Below are 22,494 nucleotides of genomic sequence, written 5' to 3'. Positions count from 1 at the left end.
CATTTACAGGTTGTTTCTCCTTCATTCTGTGCACTCATCGATGTACCCTCTCCGAGGCAACCTGCTGCATCGAGGGTACTGCCTGTTGAACCATCAGTACCAGCACATGTTTTCTGGGAGACACTCCATGAGTTCTTCTGGAGGGAGCTCAGTAATATGCTTAATTTGCACTAAATGCTGCAGCTAGCATCGACTCCCTCAGTACCGCCTCACTTAAACATAGTGCTACGAGGCTTCAAGGTACCGATGTCAGCTGTCCATCAGAGCATCATGCTACTTCTCATTAGATCTTCTCCAAGATTGACATTTCTCCATCGAAAATTCGATCCACTACTTCGAAGCATCGACGCTCTTCTTCAACGAGATGTTCCAAGCCAAGGTATCATCCTTTCTCATTGCGTCAATTTTATACATCTGATCGAACAAGAGATATTCATAGAACCTTATCATCATCTTCATGGGATCAGTACTGAGGATGTTGTAAGATTTTTTGAAGACACAAACTTCTCCATAATTCAAATTTCCAACGGGCCTCAGATGGTGCACTTACTTGATATAAGCCTGAGTCTTACGGCATTCCTTTTTAACTGTTACAGGAACTGCCTTTTGGGAGAAGATCTTCAGTTGATCTTTCCTTTCTTGTATATGTTCGGCAGCAGGGCACAGTCCTGTCTGTTAATTTGGAAGCTGACACTGAACCTAACGCTGAATTCATACATGCTTGGGCTATGATGAGTCTCCCAAAGAGCTTCTCAGGTTGCCATTATATGGCAGGCTTACTGAGATGCCTCTCAACAAATTGGGGCAACTGAAGCTGCTCCAAGAACAGGACTCAGTATTCTCCATGGCCCACATTACTCATTACTGCTGGACTCAACCATTAACAAATATTCCAGTACATGAGTTTATCTCAGCATCTCTAGGCGTCAAGGCCAAATTTGGATGTTGCCTTTATCAAAATTCTAGGCTAGTGACCAGAATCCTTTCTTATATTTTCTATGTGTCCATTTATCTAAAGCAACTGATCAGGAAATGACCTGGTTTTGAGCAGTATATTACTTTAGAGCACCTTCTAGAATATCATCAAATTTATAGACTGGTCAGCCTATCATGCTTTTGAGAGGTCGTCCAGACCTTCTGCAATGTCGGGGACTATGAGACACCTAGTATGGCTAACAGTCTCTTGTACCATTGTGGCGGCCACAACATGAACGGAATGAAAATGCTTTGAATAGCACAAAGTCTGCTTCCTATTCATATAAGAACATAACATAAGCAATGCCTCCGCTGGGTCAGACCTGAGGTCCATCATGCCCAGCAGTCCGCTCACGCGGCGGCCCAACAGGTCCAGGACCTGTGCAGTAATTCTCTACTTATACCCTTCTATCCCCTTTTCCAGCAGGAAATTGTCCAATCCTTTATTAAACCCCAGTACCATACTCTGCCCTATTACATCCTCTGGAAGCGCATTGCAGGTGTTCACCACACGTTGGGTAAAGAAGAACTTCCTAGCATTTGTTTTGAATCTGTCCCCTTTCAACTTTTCCGAATGCCCTCTTGTTCTTTTATTTTTTGAAAGTTTGAAGAATCTGTCCCTCTCTACTCTCTCTATGCCCTTCATGATCTTGTAAGTCTCTATCATATCCCCTCTAAGTCTTCTCTTCTCTAGGGAAAAGAGACCCAGTTTCTCCAATCTCTCAGCGTATGAAAGGTTTTCCATCCCTTTTATCAGACGTGTCGCTCTCCTCTAAATCCTTTCGAGTAGCACCATATCCTTCTTAAGGTAAGGCGACCAATATTGGATGCATTTCCGTTCTGGTTGTAATACCCTTCATGATTATACTTAGCATTCTATTCGCTTTCTTAGCAGCCGCTGTGCACTGTGCCGTCGGCTTCATTGTCATGTCCACCATTACCCCCAAGTCCCTTTCTTGGGTACTCTCATTCAGTAACATCCCTCCCATCGTATAGTTGTCCCTCAGGTTTCTGCTTCCCACATGCAGTACTTTACATTTCTCAACGTTGAACTTCATCTGCCATCTCGTCGCCCATTCCCCTAGTTTGTTCAAGTCCCTTTGCAATTCTTCGCAGTCTTCTTTAGTCCGAGCTCCACTAAATAGTTTAGTGTCGTCCGCAAATTTTAATATCTCACACTTCATCCCTGTTTCTAGATCATTTATGAATATATTAAATAGCAGCGGCCTGAGCACCGAGCCCTGCGGAACACCACTCTTGACCCTCCTCCAGTCCGAGTAGTGGCCCTTCACCCCTACCCTCTGTTTCCTACCCACCAACCAGTTTCTGATCCATCTATGTACGTTTCCGTCCACCCCATGGCTTTTCAGTTTCCAGAGTAGATGTTCATGAGGCACCTTGTCAAAGGCTTTTTGGAAATCTAGGTATATGATGTCTATGGGGTCTCCTCTGTCCATCCGTTTGTTAATTTCTTCGAAGAAGTGCAATAAGTTAGTTAGGCACGATCTTCCCCTGCAGAAACCAGTTTGTTTCTTTCAAAATGTTCAGGGGCGATATACTTTTACATCTTGGCTGCTGCCGCAAAAGCAGCAAAACTAACAGCAACCTCACCCAGCAGCTCCTTTTGAAAATGCTCAGCCTATCTTCATATCCCTCTGAAGAGCAATGCTCTTTCTTTCTTTTTCTTTCTCTGATGCTTAATCAATCTGAGGTTGTCTACAACAGTGTTTCTCAATTCGGTCCTGAATACCCCCTTGCCTGTCAGGTTTTCAAGGTATCCACAATAAATATGCATGAAAGAAATTTGCATATAATGTATGTAAATGTATGTAAATCAAGTTTATGCAAATTCAATGTAGATATCTTGAAAACCTGACTGGCAAAGGCTCTCTAGGACCGAATTGAGAAACACAGGTCTACAACGTTGATTTCCGATGACATTGGTTGGTTCTTAAAATTATCAATGACGCTTACTATATCTCATTTCAAAGTGAACCCTTGTCAACCCTTGGCAGATGCCCTTCTCCTGTGAAATATGCTGGCTCTACTTCAGGGGTGTCAAAGTCCCTCCTCGAGGGCCGTAATTCAGTTGGGTTTTCTGGATTTCCTCAATGAATATGCATGAGATCTATTTGCATGCACTGCTTTCATTGTATGCTTTGCAATCAAGTCTATCATCTGCAATCCATCTCAGTCAGTTAAGATCCTATTAGGTCACATGGCATCTACAGGGCATGTTATCCCCTTCGCGTTCATCTCAGAGCAGCTCAGTGTTCTCTGGCGTCTCAATGGTCTCAAACTCTTGATCCATTCGCTCAGAAGATTGCAGTTACATCATCGCTTCCTCAGTCTCTTCAGTGGTGCATAAATCCATCAAATCTTTCCAAAGGGCTGCTTTTTCAAATGCCTCCATATCAGAAAGTTTTGACCACAGACTCGTCCATATGTGCTTGGGGAGCTCTCCTGAACAGTCTCAGAACACAGGGTCTTTGTTCTGCTCACGAACAGAAGTTCCACATAACCCACTTCAAACTCAGAGTGATTCAGAATGCTCTAAAGACTTCCAATCCTGTCCATCTTGTTCACACCGACAATCAAGTCGCACTGTGTTAAATAAACAATCAAGGAGGGATGGGCTCTCTGACTCTTGATTTGGAATTTGGCTATTCCCCAAAAGGTTTTCCTCAAAGCTATCTATGTTCAGGGAGCACAAAATGTACTTGCCGATAAGCCCAGCAGATATCTCTGGCTCCACGAGTGGATACTCCACTCTAAGATTGTACTTCAGAATATTTTCTGAGGGGACTCCTCGGATAGACCTATTTATGTCCCCAGCAATCACAAGGTGCCTCAATTCTGTTCCATCATTGTCTAGAGACAGATGCTTTTCTTCTGAATGGGGTAGACATAGCTATGGCAGCTTCTGTTGCATTATTGCGTTCCATTCTCATTGATGAAATCTACAAAGCAGCTACTTGGTCCTCAGTTCTCACGTACACCTCTCATTACTGTCTGGAATCCTATTCCAAACTGGATGGTCACTTTGGCCAAGCAGTATTATAAAATTTATTCAAGTTTCAAGTTTTATTAGGATTTTATATACCGCCTATTGAGGTTATCTAAGCGGTACTCAAGCATTTTTCTCTTAATGGCCATCTCATTGTAGTAATCTAAGACATCCCATATGTGAGAATAAAGCACAGTTACTTACCATAACAGGTGTTATCTGAGGACAGCAGGCAGATATTCTGACATCCCAGCCACCTCCCCTGGATGGCTTTTTAGCTTGCTTACGGAACCGAGGTACCTCGAGCCTCTTTGGGCAGGAAGGCAGATACACATGTGTTGTGTGGGTAGTCACGAAGCAATTTAAAGTGATAGTTCACTTTTCAGACTGTCCATACCGGGCTCTGTGGATGATGTCACCCATATGTGAGAATATCTGCCTGCTGTCTCCAGCTAACAGCTGTTTACACTACAAAGAGCTGGACAATCAGCAAAATACAATAATACAGTAAAAAATACAAATATTTGTAAAATAGAATTTCAATAATAAAACTCATAAGTAATAAACTTATCAACAAAGTGGTCTTCATTAATTTCCAAAAACTGCAATAGGATAACATAGCTTGCTGAATACATTTACCTAACCAAGATTGTTGCCTATCAGCTTGAAATGCTAGGGTCCTATCTAAGAAGGTCTTATATCTACACCCATTAATTTTTGGATAAGCAAATAAGTAGAAGTTTCTAGTTTCTCTTGATGGTCTATACAACACAAAATGAGGAAAAAGGTAAGCTGGAGACAATCCCGATATCAGCTTAAAGCAGATACAGGAAAATTTGAATAACACTCTTGCTTCCAAAGGCAGCCAAAGAAGCAAACAATAATATGGACTAATATGGTCGTTCCTTTTTAAACCAAAAATCAATCGAACAGCTATATTCTGAATTATCCTTAATTTCCTTAGAATTTTTTTGGGTGCTCATAAATAGATGATGTTACAATAGTCTAAAATAGATAAAACTAATGCCTGCACCAATAGTCTGAATTTTAAAGGATCAAAATATTTTATTTATGGTTCTTAATTTCCACAATTTAAAAAAAGCATTTTTGTACCACTAATTTCGTGTGTTCTGCTAGTGTTAAATGTCGGTCTAGTGTGACTCCCAGAATTTTGATTGATTTAATAATCGGGAAGTCATGACCATTAAGATGAAGCAATGAATTTGTTATTTTGTCGTTGAGACTAGCCAAGAAAAGTTTGGTCTTTTCCATATTGAATTTCAGTTTGAAATTAATTATCCACTGTTCTATCTGAGTCATAATAGAAGATTTAGGCAGTTTAATACACTTGCCTTCAGTCCAGCAAACTTCCATTGGCAGGGTTCCATTCAGCAGTTCAGGATATGGCTCCAGCTCCATGGTCTGAAAATCCTGAGGCATTAAGTTTGGTGGCTCCGGACCAGCCTCTGTCAGCTCCATACATTCAGGTTGTTCACTGCCATCCAGAGCTCTCCACCCTGAGCCTCCCTGCCTTCTCTGTTGCTCTTGCTTTTCCCTCTCTAGCAGTTGTAATTCGATGTCTGTGCAATTTATCTTCATTGTAAACCGCCTAGAAGTCTCAAGATTGTTGGCGGTATATAAGAATAAAGTTATTATTATTATTATTCTCTCTGATGTAATAGCCTGCAGCCACGCCCCAAACTCTCAGGTGAAAAGACTTTCTGGCAGGTTCTGCTTCCAGCCTGCAAGTGACTGCTGGGAACTAAACTAGAGCTGTGTGGGGGTTGTGGAACAGGCAACTCTGCTCTCCTGCTCTCTCTAGAGGCCAAAGAAGAAAAGTCCCCAAAATGGTTAGTTTGGGGTTTAAATTAAAATAAGCTGTTTTTAGTGCCCTTGCTTTAGGTTTCTGCACTACTCTGGGAACAGACCTAGCAGGCATAGGCTGAATACCACAACTTCAATGAAAGAAATGCCTTTCTTCTAAGCTGAGTGGCTTTAGCCACATCCAGAAAATATTAGTACTGCATCACCACTAAATTTTGTATTCTTGTTTTTAAAATATGTTTTCAAAATTAATGCCTTAAATACTTTACTAGCACAAGTCAATAAAAGGGTAGACTTGGTTTGTACCACATCCTGTGAATTCTCTAAAAATCCAAGTCAAAATCAATTGGGGCCAATTGGTCTACCCCTTGCTCTGACACAATCTTCTTTTTTGTGGGATATAGTAACAATTAGAAATAAGTAGGCAATCTGAGTTTGGCAATCCCAGTATCTCTTTGAAATAATTCCAAAGTAAAATTTCCAGAGATAATAAATGAGTCATTGGGAAATTAACAAATTCAGATTCCTTGAATGATACACATTTTCCATCAATTCAGATTTGGAATATGTAATATGGGAATCTTTAACTGCAGAAGACGAAACCTTCTGCAAAGTTGAAACTTGTGCTTCAGTCAGCAATAATCATTTATCCAATACTTTAAAGTTAGATTTGGGACACGACAGAGAAAATCAAGCCAGTAGAAGAATACGAAGCAGCGTGTTTACTGTGCCTCAGACGTTGCTGGAGCCGGGAGGTTTGTGTTCGTCTCGCGGTGTGAGATTCGGCTGGGAGGGTCAACGGGGGTTTCGGGTGTGCCAGGTAGGGTCAGCGCCGGGGGGGGGAGGGGAGTTGCGGCATGTTACCTGCCGCCAGTTGTTAGAATAGAACCCTAAGCGCGCATGCGTACTCTTACCTGGCATGGACATACAGATCAGGGAACACGTAGGTAAGAATGCGCATGCGTGCTTAGCGTTTTATTATAGTAGATACTTTTATTATTTATGTTTGTAATAAATTGATTGTTTCTGCGGCTGACATGTAGTGTCCCTGCCCCACTTTTTTTTGCTTTGTACACACGGCCTTCCATAATTTTTTTTTTCCTTTCTTATCCTCATGCTTACTAATACTTGAATTCACTGCTAGAGCTGAATATATTTTTGCCAAGCCTTCTTCTTCACCCCATCTTTATTTACTTACAAGATTTGTATATTGCACTCTCTCCCCCATTCTAGGCAGTTCACAATTTAACATGCATAATTCAATACATAAAACTCAGGAAATATAGCATTATATATTTACTAAAATCATGTCCTGCATTGTCAGTATTAAAACAGTTGCTATTTCACATTGTTATTAAGTCACTTACTCCTCCATACTTAAATCATTTGATATGCTTGCTGATATAGTTTACAGTTTTATTAATCTTAATACAGTATACTATCTAACTGCCTAACACAGCAGTTTACAATAACAAATATGAAATAATATCAGAAAAGAACTCCATTCTACAATAGGACAGCCCCAAAAAGATCCCCCTTCTCAAAAATAAATTAAACTACAAAACAAAAAAAATTAATAAAAAAAAAAAAATCAACAAGTTTTCAGTGCAACTTTGAACTTCTGTTAAATCTCACAATGCTCAGATTCTTATAGGCAATGGGTCTCATAAACTTAAATACGTCTAAACACCCGCCCAAGTTGGCACTTGGATGACCTAAAAGACAGATCCAAGTGTTGGTAATCAAACTGACTTTCTGGACAAGAAACAGGATTTTTTATGCCTCTGAATGCCGCTGTGCACCCAGAGCTGAAAGGGGCATATCTGGAGAAGTGGTTAAGGCAGTATGTGGGCAAGATGGGGACTGACCTAAACTTAGTTGTCCTGCAGCGATAATTAAATGTTTTAGTAGACATCTTGGATGGAACTTATATCTGTTTTTACATCATCTAACTCACAACATTTAAGTGCCACAAAGGTATCCAATGTGACCAGATAACCACTGCAGAGACAAAGTAAAGACCTCCCCCACACACTCCCCCAGTGTTCACTGACCCCCTAGCACCACCACAAAGATCAGAATAAAAAAGTACACAACTGTCTCCAGAACATCAGCACCTGGTATAGGAAAGCCTAGTAGAGCTGCACACAAGTGTCTTAACTAGCCTGGGGGCTGGGCTAGTGAACCAGAGATGAGGACCCATGCAAAAACTATGTGAAAGAAAAGCTTGTCCTGCTTTGAAACTTGGAGCAAAGCATGTGTATAAAACACCTGCAGAACTTATTCCAGTGTAGACATTTACAATAGCCTTCTTACATGCCACATTTAATAGGTAAGGGGGAGGGCTGATGGGACTCATTTTTTGAATGATTTACACAATCAAATGGTTTACATATTCTAGAGAAGTATTTATTTTGTACCCAGTCACAAGGAGTGGGAATCAATCTCATGACTTCAAGGTGCTGAGGCAGCTGCTTTACCTATCTCCACGGTCATATGCAATATCTCTGGATACTTTTTATGATGGTCCAATAAAGTATATCACCATGTGCAAAGAATCTGTACTCTTTCCCTGCAAGGCATTAATCGTGTGCTATATATTTTTTATTTTTCCCCAAGTAATATTTTATATACATTTGTTTTTTTTTACCAATTCTCTTTATCACACTACAATCTTTTTTAGGAAATGATAATCCAGTGTTTTCTGCTGATGATGAACAAACTATCCATATGACATTCCCACCCTGGTTGTCCAGTGAAGACACTGTAACACCATCACAAAGGGCTGGAGTGCAGATTCCATATTCTCCGAACAACTACCGAAAACTCACCTCATTTCGCCTCAGCAATGGATCAATAGATAAAATGTTGGCAGATGGCACAGAAGAGCGACCCAGAACTCTCCTACCAGAATCAACAAATATGTAACATTTGAAGTCAGCTTACCTGCTTGTCTCACTATTTAATAATTTTCCTTTACCTTCTCTCTGTGCTCTACAAATAAGTACCTGCTGTGTTTCCCCAGTCTGATTTTCACAGTGTTTTTCTTATAGAAGCACATTGTACACTTTTAAAATTTAGTTTCACATTTTTCAAATCGTACACATTTTAACATTTGTGTTTTATATATGATTATATAAGTATCCTCCAGTGAAATGCAATTGAGTGTAATGATAAAGGTATGATTTATACTGCTAGCAACTGCTGGCAGTAATACTTAATTTATTTTTGTTTGTGACAGTGCAAATATGCTAGAGATTACACACACAAATCAGATATGATATACCTTTTATTGCAAACAGTAGAAGTAATCTGATGCAAAAGTTACCAGTCAGTAAAAACACAGGTCATATCACAGCAGGCTCCCCAAATCTGCACAGTTGCAGACTCCAGGTAAAAAGGCATGAAGGGACACACATGCACACATTGTGGATCCTCTCTGGTATGTATGAAGATGATAACCAAACAATAGTATGTATTTTTAAGCTAGGGCATCTTTGGCTCCAAAATGGCTGAATGATGACACTATGTTCTCATTAAAGGTTTCACTAGCATCTGCCAAGATTATTAAATATCCCACAAAGCTCAAGGTCTAGGCAAAGGGAAATAGAGTGTTTTAGGTGTGGGAGAAAAGGGACATGCAAACAATTGTACACAAAAGATCTGTATGATAGGGCAGAAAAGAGGGAACAGGAAACCCCAATTTCCATTTATAACTGAGGTCAAAATTGAAGTCAAATTTGTTAAACTCTGGGGCTAATCAGAAGTTATGGGAACAGGTAAAACAATTACGGAATGAGGAAAGTAGGTATCAGAGGAATGTAATGATATGGTGTGTACATGAGGCCTCAACCCCTCTGTACATGATGCCTCTGTACTAAAAGTTAAAGTGGAGTGGCGGGTCAAACTTACCATCTGGATAGAGCAATGATAGGCAAGTCTCTATACGAGGTGGTTCTGAGCAGGGAATGGAGAGACCTGAAGATGGCTTTTGGCCCTAGCCAGGATGCCTAACAGGTGAATTTTTTTCCCTTTGAAGGGGGGTGGTGGTGGGGGGATTATTGAAAAACCTGGTGTGGAAAACAGTATCAAAAAAGGAGAGCTACCCTAAAGGTGGTTCAGCAAGCTAGACATATGCCTTGGGTTCCTGAGGAAAAATTCCCAAGGTTCAAAGAGGAACAGCAGAAGGATCCCTCTTTAAAACATGTTTTTGAGAAGGTAGAAACATGCATAGATAACAGTTTTCCTGAACTGAAGTTACAGAAGGGGTTACATTACATGGAAACCAGGAAAGGTAATGATGGATCAATGTGTTCACAGTTAGATATACCACAGGGATTGAGAAAAGTTATTCTGGAACTGGCTCATGAGACCCATTGGCAGGGCATAAGGGAAGAGAGCATTGGTCCCCAACCCTGTCCTGGAGGACCACCAGGCCAATCGGGTTTTCAGGCTATCCCTAATGAATATGCATCAGAGAGATTTGCATATCATGGAAATGACAGGCATGCAAATCTGCTCCATGCATATTCATTAGGACTATCCTGAAAACCCGAATGGCCCGGTGGTCTCCAGGACAGGGTTGGGGACCACTGGAATAGGGAACACATCATTTTAGATACAAGAAAGATTTTACTGGCCAGGCATTTAAAGACATTCAAGTTTTGTGCATCATGTCCTCAATTCTAGAAGATATCTAGTCAATGCCTCCTTAGTTCCATTGCCTATGAAAAGAGAAAGGGGATGGGACCTGATATTCTACCTTTCTGTAGTTACATTCAAAGTGGTTTACATATTATCCCAGGACAAGCAGGCATGATATTCTCACATGTGGGTGACGTCATCTACGGAGCCCCGATGCGGAAGCATTTTCAAGCAAACTTGATTGAAGTTTTAAGTTTGCTCTGCTGCTCCACGTATGCGTGCCTTCCTGCTCCACTAGGGGGCGCATCCCCTCGTGGTCTCCAGTTCACTTAACTAGCAAAGAAGCCAACCTCGGGGAGGTGGGCGGGTTGTGAGAATATATGCCTGCTGTCCGTGGATAACACCTGTTACGGTAAGTAACTGTGCTTTATCCCAGGACAAGCAGGCATGATATTCTCACATGTGGGTGACCTCCAAGCTAACTGAAAAGGGGTGCTCCTTGTGACCCTGGGCAAGTCACTTAATCCCCCCATTGCCCCAGATACATTAGATAGATTGTGAGCCCGCTGGGACAGACAGGGAAAAATGCTTGAGTACCTGAATAAATAAATTCATGTAAACCGTTCTGAGCTCACCTGGGAGAACGGTATAGAAAATTGAATAAATAAATAAATAAATAATGGACAAAAGGGGTAATTTCATGTCCAAGGTTAAGAAACAAGTGTGGAAGGTTTTGGTATTAAGCACATAAGAACATCAGCCTATCATCCTCAAACCAACCACTTCAATCAGACCTTGAAAGATATGCTACGTAAGGGAATGGGTGAACAGTATGAGTGAGTGAGATCAATTAATTGATCCTTTTTGCTCCATATGCTGCCCATGTGATGGTCCAGGTTACATTAAGAGAGCACCACTTTGAATTATTATAGGGGAGGTTACTAAGGGGTATTCTGGATATTGTAAGAGAACAAATGACTGGGGACCAGTCAGAGCCATTGAATGTAGTGTCTTATTTAGAAGGTCTTCATGAAAGACTAAGAAAAGTTAGTAAAATGGTCACAAATAATCAGATGACCACTATGATCAGAGGATGAGAGAGAGAATTAAAGGAAGGAGATATTGGTCCTTAACCCTTCTTTACCTTATAAATTTATGGCAAGATGGAAGAGCCCTATGGAGATAAAATGCAGAGTAGACCCCTAATCATATAAAGCTCAGCATGAACAAGGAAAGGTCCAGACTTTCTCTGTTAAAGTGTGTTAAAGACCTGGAGAAAAAGGGAGGTTTGGATCTCACTCTGTAAAGAGTATAACGATGATGATTAAGGTCCCCAAATTTCTGATATGAAGACAGATGGGGACTATTCATTACTTATCTACCCTAGAGTATTGGCAAATACTTTTAACTCCACAGTCCAAAGCCAAATCAGCTTTTAGTACCCTACCCTTAGTGGGCTTCCTCAATTTAACTGTATGTGCTTTGGACTTCACATAGTGACTGCGTCCTGTCAACACCTTGCTGATATAATTCTTAATAGACTATTCAGCCGATATGGCTGCTTATATATACAACATAGTAATCTCTAGCTCTACAGGGGATGAGTATTGCAGCTTTAAGGAAGGTGGGCTTGACAGTTAAGCCTAAGAAGTTTTCTATGGGGTTCGCCGTCATTAAAAACTCCCCTCTGGTGCTCAGCAGAATTCAAAATACAAAACTCATCAATTCAAAATGATTAAAATCCAAACAGTTTAAATAGTTAGAACACAAATAATTGTAGCTTCACTTTTCAATTGTAATTAAACAATCCCTCACTAGAGGACTTATATATACTTGCAATTAATACTTTTCAAATTTTTCCATGATGCTGGTAATTGTTCCAAACACTCCAGATCCTGAACATTCTCTGCACTCTCGGATATTGTTAGCATTTTGCAGCTCCTGTCACCGCTGCATCAGGGAAATATCTCTTCATGAAATGATTCCCTGGACCGTGGTATGCATTCTCAAGCACTCAAGTTCCCTCAAACACACATTTTCAATTTACGGTTATGAGCTTCAAGATATACATCCTCGCATCGCGGTGGCTTAATCCAACTGCATATTCAATTTGTCAGCTAGCAATCCCATCATTCCACATGGGCCAATTCAATTGTTTTTTTCTTCCTGAACCTAACAAATAGTCCAAACAATGTAGTCTTAAAAAATCAATACAAGAGACCATGAGACCAGTACCTTAAAAAAAGTGCTGCCCTTCAGTTTGGGCATTTAAATGTGCTGGTTCAATGGTATTTAATTTAAAACTCAATTGTTGTTCATGCTGGGCTACATATCTCCTCACATCCCTTCCACATAATCCAGGTCTAATTTGATCAATAACCACTTCATCTAAGTCCTCAAAAGAATGGGAAAAGTGAATGCAGTGATCAACTAGTGGAGCATTTAATTTATTACATTTTAAACTGCTTTTATATTCTACTAGCTGATGCCCCGGCGTTGCACGGGTATTTAATTATAGCAATAACACTGTAAATGGATTCAAATAAAGATACTTTATAGTGGTGAATGAAATTATTTTTTTACAGCTTAATAAAAAGTACAATATTCAAATTATAATGTGAAATATTTGACAAAATGAATACAATACAACTAACGCAAAACGTGATTATAAACAACAATTTTAGTTTCACCTCCTGGAGCAAGAACATATAAATTATTGGGTGAACCCACCCTTGAGCAAGCAACATAGAGTTGTGGGCCGCGAGACCCCCAGAACATATCACCCCAGGTAGTGAGGGATCTGCATACCAAGTTTCGTTCAAATCGGTCAAGCCGTTTTTGAATTACTGTGAGAATGGCAGCTTTTTACATTTTTTCCATTGACATGAATGGGTGAAATCTGATTTTCTGTTTGTAGCTCCACCCACGTGTGCAGGTGGGCCGCGAGACCCCCAGAACATATCACCCCAGGTAGTGAGGGATCTGCATACCAAGTTTCGTTCAAATCGGTCAAGCCGTTTTTGAATTACTGTGAGAATGGCAGCTTTTTACATTTTTTCCATTGACATGAATGGGTGAAATCTGATTTTCTGTTTGTAGCTCCACCCACGTGTGCAGGTGGGCCGCGAGACCCCCAGAACATATCACCCCAGGTAGTGAGGGATCTGCATACCAAGTTTCGTTCAAATCGGTCAAGCCGTTTTTGAATTACTGTGAGAATGGCAGCTTTTTACATTTTTTCCATTGACATGAATGGGTGAAATCTGATTTTATGTTTGTAGCTCCGCCCACGTGTGCAGATGGGCCGCGAGACCCCCAGTACATATCACCCCAGGTAGTGAGGGATCTGCATACCAAGTTTCGTTCAAATCGGTCAAGCCGTTTTTGAATTACTGTGAGAATGGCAGCTTTTTACATTTTTTCCATTGACATGAATGGGTGAAATCTGATTTTCTGTTTGTAGCTCCGCCCACATGTGCAGGTGGGCCGTGAGACCCCCCAGAACATATCACCCCAGGTAGTGAGGGATCTGCATACCAAGTTTCGTTCAAATCGGTCAAGCCGTTTTTGAATTACAGTGAGAATGGCAGCTTTTTACATATTTTCCATTGACATGAATGGGTGAAATCTGATTTTCTGTTTGTAGCTCCACCCATGTGTGCAGGTGGGCCGCGAGACCCCCAGAACATATCACCCCAGGTAGTGAGGGATCTGCATACCAAGTTTCGTTCAAATCGGTCAAGCCGTTTTTGAATTACTGTGAGAATGGCAGCTTTTTACATTTTTTCCATTGACATGAATGGGTGAAATCTGATTTTATGTTTGTAGCTCCGCCCACGTGTGCAGATGGGCCGCGAGACCCCCAGTACATATCACCCCAGGTAGTGAGGGATCTGCATACCAAGTTTCGTTCAAATCGGTCAAGCCGTTTTTGAATTACTGTGAGAATGGCAGCTTTTTACATTTTTTCCATTGACATGAATGGGTGAAATCTGATTTTCTGTTTGTAGCTCCGCCCACATGTGCAGGTGGGCCGTGAGACCACCCAGAACATATCACCCCAGGTAGTGAGGGATCTGCATACCAAGTTTCGTTCAAATCGGTCAAGCCGTTTTTGAATTACAGTGAGAATGGCAGCTTTTTACATTTTTTCCATTGACATGAATGGGTGAAATCTGATTATCTGTTTGTAGCTCCGCCCATGTGTGCAGGTGGGCCGCGAGACCCCCAAAACATATCACCCCAGGTAGTGAGGGATCTGCATACCAAGTTTCGTTCAAATCGGTCAAGCCGTTTTTGAATTACTGTGAGAATGGCAGCTTTTTACATTTTTTCCATTGACATGAATGGGTGAAATCTGATTTTATGTTTGTAGCTCCGCCCACGTGTGCAGGTGGGCCGCGAGACCCCCAGAACATATCATCCCAGGTAGTGAGGGATCTGCATACCAAGTTTCGTTCAAATCGGTCAAGCCGTTTTTGCGTGATCGCGGCACATACACACATACATACACACATACATACCTCCGATTTTATATATATAGATTAATTAATTAATCAAACTAAACTTTCTTGAATTCCGCCCTACATAGATTTTTATTACAAGGGCATATTAAGCAGTATATTACTAGGGTGGAATCACATGATGTGTGAAATTTCAAATCATATCTAGTGCCAACATCAGGATGTACAAAGACTTTAGTAGTTAACATAATTGAGCAGGCAGAACAATTCCCACAGGGACTGTGTCCCACATCGATCGAATCCTGTATAGTCACTTCATGCTAAATAGTAGGGCAAAGTTCCTCTTTTAAATTCCTGTCCCTATAATATGCAATTCTTAAAGCAGATTCTGCAAAAGTATCTGAAGATTGTAATATTCTACAGTTTTCTCAAAATAGCTGAAATAGAGGGGGCTACTAGAAGCAAATCTCATCTTTATCAGAATTTTCAGACCTTCCAAATTGTAAAAGTAGCTCCCTATTATTATATAGAGCTCTTTTATAGGCCCGTTGTACCAGTTTTTTTTTTTAGGGTAACTTCACTCATTAAACCTTTTGGTTAGCTACATTGCTTGTAACAAATTCCCCCACTGTAGAGCAGATCCATTTTATTCAAAGTCACAGCTAAGTGAGTTTAAATATATCCTACTTGTGTTGTAGAATCAATATTTTATGTTTAGTAATCACTAAAACGGTTAGGGCTCTTCAGCTTGGAAAAGAAACAGCTGAGGAGAGATATGATTGAAGTCTACAAAATCCTGAGTGGAGTAGAACGGGTACAAGTGGATTGATTTTTCACCCCACCAAAAATTACAAAGAACCAATAGGAGGAAATTTTTTTTTCACTCAGAGAATAGTTAAGCTCTGGAATATGTTGCCAGAGGATGTGGTAAGAGTGGATAGCATAGCTGGTTTTAAGAAAGGTTTGGACAAGTTCATGGAGGAAAACTCCATAGTCTGTTATTGAAAGACAAGGGGGAAACCACTGCTTGCCCTGTATTGGTAGCATGGAATATTGCTACACCTTGGGTTTTGGCCAGATACTAGTGACCTGGATTGGCCACCGTGAGAATGGGCTTCTGGGCTTGATGAACCATTAGTCTGACCCAGTAAGGCTATTCTTATGTTCACTTGATATAGTAACTGCAATCTCATGTGTGTTACTCAGGTATCTCTTTTATAGAATTTGCTACCATTGACAATCCAAAATAAAGTGAATTTTTAAAATATATACTTGAAGTGTTGTAGAATCAATATTAGAATTTTATTTAATACCCAATCTGAACAATCGTGTCAAGGTGATTTACAAAATTCATAGCTTGAAATCTTATGGTGGGCCTCAGAACTTTCTCTTATTCACAATGCAGCCATTTATATGAAAAGGGTTGGATAACACTGTATTTTAGGAAAAATAGAGATCAGTCCCATGTTAAACATTCACAAGGCCCCAAGCTAAAAGATAATAGAGGGTATTTTTCTTTGATGGGCTATTATCAGAGATTTATTCCAGATTTGAAGATAAATATCTTTCTCCTTAACCAACCTGTTAAAACGTTATAAACTCACTTAGTTATAATGAAGATCATCAGAAATAGAGGCATTCAGTATTGAAGCTCTGAGGTATTATTTTCTGGACCGTTATTTCTTTTTTATCATTGATAATGCCTCTTTAAGATGGTTGGGACAATAGAAATGCTAGGCATAATTTTGAGATAAAACATAGGGTGGGTAAGGAGTATGAAAAAATGCCTTTTCCCACATAGAAGAGAGGCAACATAAAAAGGGAAGGACTAGCAACAGGTCTGCTAGCAACATAAAGGGTGGAGTATGTGAGGAAACTAGAGGGCATTATCTGAGGGAAGGGCCCATATGCTTTGAGAAAATAAAATCTGCCCATTGGTAATCCTGCACTGAGAAAAATTCCTCTCCACAAGACTCATTAAGGTGGGTTGGCATAGCAAAGCACTCTACTGAATCTAAATCTGCAGGTAGGAATTTATCTAGATTGACAAAGAAAAGGATCCAGAGAACCCCTGGCTTACTGATCAGTATGCAACAGACCCTCCCCAAAAGGGGTGGAATCCCTTACAGTGTAAACTCCTGAGACAGAACAGGAGAAAACAGCTAAGGCAATGGATACTGACAAATGCTTGTCTTTATTATCTGGACAGAAGCAAACATTGTGCACCTATGTATTAAAGATTTGCAAATTAGTTAATTTGGACTACAAACCTGCCCTGAAAGCAGGAAGTAACTCAGGTACTGTTTAACAGAGGGGGAAGGGTATGATAAAGGTAAAGCCAACTCTATCTTAAGGAGATTGTGAGTGGGTCTCTTAGCCTTCTTGGCAAAGCTTGTGACGGCCAAACAGTTGGGTGTTTATTTGTTGGGTTGATTTTCTTTTTGTACCTGGGAAACAAATGATCCTCCTCTTATTGACCAAGAGTATTAGTGGGGAAGAGTCCAGAGGGTTTGAAACAGATTCTGGTTTTGGGGCAGGGGAGATGTGAGAAATAGATCACCAGTATAAGAACAACTCCAGAAAGAGATTGGTAAAGTATAAATTAATTTTCTTCCTGGCCAGAAAGGGTGTCCAATTTGGCAAGGTAGGCAAACAAAGATCAATACATCCATTAGTTTTATAGTTAGTACAAACTTTTCCTAGCCCCTCCTGCCTGCCTGCTCATTGGATAGAGCAATGGCAGTTTACAACCTATCAGATACTTGCTTTACTTCTTCTGGTCTCTCTCTGCCCCTAATTTTCTCTCCCATTACTCTTATTCTCCAGAACTCCAACTCTATTTACAATTGCCCGTATTTGGGTCACTACTCCTCCCCTCAAATGCTTGCCCCTCATGTGACATCCTTGGACTAGTTTTTAATCAGTAGCCCTAATGATTAGTTATACTAAGCCATCAGATTTTGTACTTTCCTTGACTGTAGGCGTAGAGGGGCATAATCGAAAGGGACTAAGTCCGTTTACGTCCATTTCGCAAGTCGGCCAAAGTCAAAAAGAGTCTAAGTCCCATTTTCGAAAGAGATGTCCAACGTCTTTTGACTTTCGAAAATCGTCCAATTATACGTCCTGAAGATCTGATCATCCAAGCCGCTAAAACGTCGATCTGTAAAGCACATTTCTGTCCAACTGTCCGTCCAAGTCCAAAACGTCTAGAACAAGCCCTGTTGGATGTGGGAGGGGCCTGCAAAGTGATGGACAGAACACCCAGACAGGGCACCTAAATAGTGGGGTACCTTACAGGGCACTGCTGTGAACTTCACAAACAGGGTGCCATGGCTTCTCCTCACTACAACTCCCTTATAGGTGACGGTGAGCCCCCCAAACCACCTCCAGAATCCCCTAGACCCACTTATCTACCACCCAAATAGCCCTTATGGCTGCAGGAGCCACTTATATGCCAGTAAAAAAGGGTTTTGGGGGTGTAAAGGGCAGTGCATATGTTTAAGTATCAATGCAGTGATTACAGGGGCTTATGGGCATGGGTCCTCCTCTCTATGGGTCCCTAACCCACCCCCAAGACGACTTAAGCTGCCTCTGTGCTGGACGACTAGGCTTTCCTATGCCAGGTGATGATGGTCTGGAGGCTGAATTTTAAAGGTGTGATTAAAATTTGTATGGGGGGGAGGGGGTCGGTGACCACTGGGGTAGTGTGTGTGTGTGTGTGTGTGTGGGGGGGTCTGTTTTATGTGTTTTCAGTGCATATCTGGTGAGTTTAGGTGGGTTTTTGTGACTTAGACCATGTTTCAAATGGTCTAAGTCACAACGTCCAAGTTCCGTCGATCGTGGGCTGTATCACTTTTGGTTATACATGCTGTACGACTAAGTCTAAGGCGGCCCACGTCCCGCCCAACTCCTGCCCTCGACACGCCTCCCGAAACGCCCCGTTTAGCTATGGATGTTGAGCGGCACTATGAGGGCCTAAGTCATTCAGAAATACGTCCAAAACCCGGTTTGATTATGGGCGCTTAGACGTTTTTGAGAAATGTTCATCCAAGTGCCGACTTAGGCCGGTTTTTGGACATTTTTCTCTTTCGATTATGAGCTCCATTGTGTTTATACACTATCGAATACTGTCCCAGGAATGCCTCCCCTCTCTCCTTCTGATTCAGCAATAATTCTTGTTGTTATAAGTTTCAAGTTTTATTAATTTTGATATACCAACCATCAAGTTAATATCTGGCCGGTTAACAATATATTTAAAAGAAAGAGAAACTAAAAGAAACTAAAAAAAAAGGTATTGTGTATATACAAATAACATTACCAGACGAACTAGACAGTGAGGATAGAAGGGAAGGGAGGGTGAAGTTACATATTTGAGAAGAAAAATGGAGATAGTGGGGTTAGGATAAAACATAATGGAGAGGGACGCTTTAAAGAAAGCACATAGTGTTAAACAAATTTTGTCTACTGGAATTATATGTGATTACTTTTCTGTATTAATTGATATCTTTTATCATTATTTTAATTTTACACGTTTGTCATGTATCCCTGTGTATGTGTATACACATTGTTACCTTTTTCTTAAAATGTGGAGGGAACAATTTTTTATTTTTTTGCTTATTTGCTGATATGCTGAAGAATGAACAAAATGTCAAACTGAATCTCAGTCCAAAAACTGGCATTTGGGACACTGAAATCTTTTGAGATTTTCTTTTCTTTGAATATTGGAACTGTGGATTAAAGGAGCTCTGGCTAATTTGGGGATGTAAAGCCTCACATTCCTTGAAGCACTTAGTGGAGAGGCTCTCTCTTTTACCTGTTTTATTCTAATTTGCATGGAAGAGAAGGTTGCAGCCATCCAGAGAGCTCTGAGGTAATATTACCCTGCGCAGAACTGAAAAAAAACCCCCACAACAGTAATTTCCACTGAGAACTAAATTTTCTGAGGGCTAGAAAATTTTTCTAAATAAGCAAAATATTAGAGAAATTATGCACTCTGGGCCATATTCTATAAATGGCATTGTAAATTAGGCAGTGGTAGGTACCCTACCGCTGCCTAACTTGCTTTAATTGGTGCAGTAATTGATATCGTTTTAAATAATTAAAAACTCCCTGGCACCACACCTAACTGGTAGATCCCCGGCATACACCCTCCGGCCAGTAGACCCACCACTCCAAAATGGTGGGCCTTTCCCTTCCAGGTACATTCTGGGATGCACTGGGGAGGGGCCTAAGGTTCTGATTGGCCCAGATGCCCAAGGCTCCTGCCATAGAAGGGGCCTTAGGCACCTAGGCCAACTAGTCTTAGGCCTCCTTCCCAGTGCATCCTGGGATGCAGTGGGAGTGGCCTAATACGCTAATTGGCCAGATACCTAAGGCCTCCAATGGGAGGGGTCTTAGGCATCTGGGCCAATCATAGCATTAGGCCCCTCCCCAGTGTATCCCACAAAGCATCAGAAAGGGTAGGCCCAGCCAGACTTTCACTTTAAAAGGTACAGGGTATGTGGGGGGTCACCGGATGGGGATAGTTCCTGGGAGGTGGCAGAAGTGGGTGGACATCCCTCCTGTCACGGCCTAGTTTCAAAGGGAATGGACCCCAAGATCAAAAAATTCAAGCAGGCCAGCTGGACAGGAACCCAAAGGTTACTTTGCCAGCTGCAGACTTCTGACCCAGAGTTTGCATCCTCTTACACTGATATATAATGGAATTGCTGTTCCCAGATGAAAAGCAAGTTGGATCTGAATAGGTTCAAGACTATTTTTTTATCTTGCCAAATGCCTCTTAAATAACAACTAGGATAGGTTGGTAGCTGGCCCCTAATACGGATGTCAATCCCATCATCTAATTCCCTTAATAGATCGCTGGTAAGCTCTTTCATGGGACGCAAAAGGGTATATTCTTCATTCAATAAACCCTTAATGATCACTAAATCATTGGTGTTTTGTGTGATCTGACAGCATGCAGACTGACAACTGTAATAGTATCATGCATAGTCTTACCTTGCACAAATAACTGTTCTTCTTGTGACTGCATCTGGTACTTGATGTACTCCATACCTGATTGTTAATGCAGTACTGCCTGCCCCCTTTAGGTTTCAGATGGAGATTACATTTGCCACTGACATGGCTAGAATTGTGAAAAGTGCCCCAACTGCGAACCCTGCAAAGCATTTAGGTTTAGCAGGGATTTCCTGCATAGGCTGTATCGTAACATATTCTAGTTGTCTAATATTCTGAACATTAGCAGTGGCATGGTTTAGGACTGATCCCTCATCCTCATTGCACACTAGAGGACAATTTGTAAGTAACATTAAAATGTTTCAGAACATGCTGTGCTCCTAGAGCAGGGATCTCAAAGTCCCTCCTTGAGGGCCGCAATCCAGTCAGGTTTTCAGGATTTCCTCAATAAATATGCATTGAAAGCAGTGCATGCACATAGATCTCATGCATATTCATTGGGGAAATCCTGAAAACCCGACTGGATTGCGGCCCTCAAGGAGGGACTTTGAGACCCCTGTCCTAGAGGAAAGCTATGGCTATCTTTTGTTCTATATTATTTCTAGGGTTACTAATCTCTTGTGTGACTGTCGCAAAACCAGATTTCTGTTCTAAGCTGTCCCCGGTTACAGGAGAGTCTTCCTCTTTAGCGTTACTCTCTGGCAGGGACACAGATATAGCATCAGTCTTCTGCAATCCCACTACCTCTGTGGAATTACAGGGGCATCAGCATTTATGCTTTTCTCTTTAAAACCAATGATACAGTCAATATATGCAGTGCCCACAATATCTTAATTTAACAATCACGATGTTCAAACTATTAAAGCAGTATCTTCAGATGTGCTTCCTGTATGGCTTGTTTTCTTATGCTAGTAGGATCTTGCATGAACTCGTCATTGATCCATTTCCCATGTTTGCTATAACTCTTTCACCAAGTGCTTATATATAAATGCCTATTATATCCAATGTAATATCCACGTAATATCTTTAAAAATGATTGCACTTATCTGTGTTTTTCTGCATTTTACTGCAACAGTGTCGGCCGGCAATTAACTTAGTCTTACTTGTTTCACCAGAGCGGCTGTTTCAAGAATGTCAGACTAACGGCCTCTTTTACAAATTCGCGTGGCAACAGCCCCGAAGCCCTTTAAATCTCTATGAGCTTTGGGGCCGCTAGCACAGCGCAGCCACTAGTGCGGCTTTGTAAAAGAGGCTGTAAGTTAATCCCCGGCAGTAATAATTTTCTCTCATTAGAATTGCAGAGTTCTAGAAAATTAGGTAGATTTGTAGATGGGTGGGATAAGGGGCAGTGTGGAAAAACCTAAATAACCAAAGATCTATGGATAGTGTTAGCTGTGAAACCAATCTTCAATGCTATTATATATTAAATCGCCTTACTATACCTCTGCTTGCATAGAGCCTGCCTCCCAGAACAAGTGACTGCTTTTGCTCTGGGTAGAAAAAGGTAGGGGAAGGGGCAGGAGGCTAGTGCAAAATACTTAAAAAGAAATAAAGTTATCAGAAGGGCCACTGATAAATATCTAATTTCCACCAAGGTACTAAACCATGGAATAACCTACCATTATG

At 41.0% G+C, this 22,494-nt stretch overlaps 1 protein-coding gene across 2 annotated transcripts in view; it reads left to right on the top strand.

Moving 5' to 3' along the window:
- The window catches only part of SLC9A3 (solute carrier family 9 member A3), a 246,405-nt gene extending 236,203 nt beyond the window's left edge, over positions 1 to 10,202 (top strand). For both annotated transcript variants that reach the window (XM_033933345.1, XM_033933346.1), the window contains one exon: positions 8,490 to 10,202. In XM_033933345.1, coding sequence (XP_033789236.1) covers positions 8,490 to 8,734 — 245 coding nt within the window. In that variant the 3' untranslated portion in view covers positions 8,735 to 10,202. The remainder of the gene's footprint in view (positions 1 to 8,489) is intronic.
- The last annotated feature ends 12,292 nt before the right edge of the window (positions 10,203 to 22,494 follow it).

Source organism: Geotrypetes seraphini, chromosome 2 (genome assembly GCF_902459505.1).
Source record: "Geotrypetes seraphini chromosome 2, aGeoSer1.1, whole genome shotgun sequence".
Lineage (NCBI taxonomy): Eukaryota > Metazoa > Chordata > Amphibia > Gymnophiona > Dermophiidae > Geotrypetes > Geotrypetes seraphini.
The sequence above is the reverse complement of the archived record's forward strand: the minus strand, read 5'-3'. Positions and strand labels throughout refer to the sequence as shown.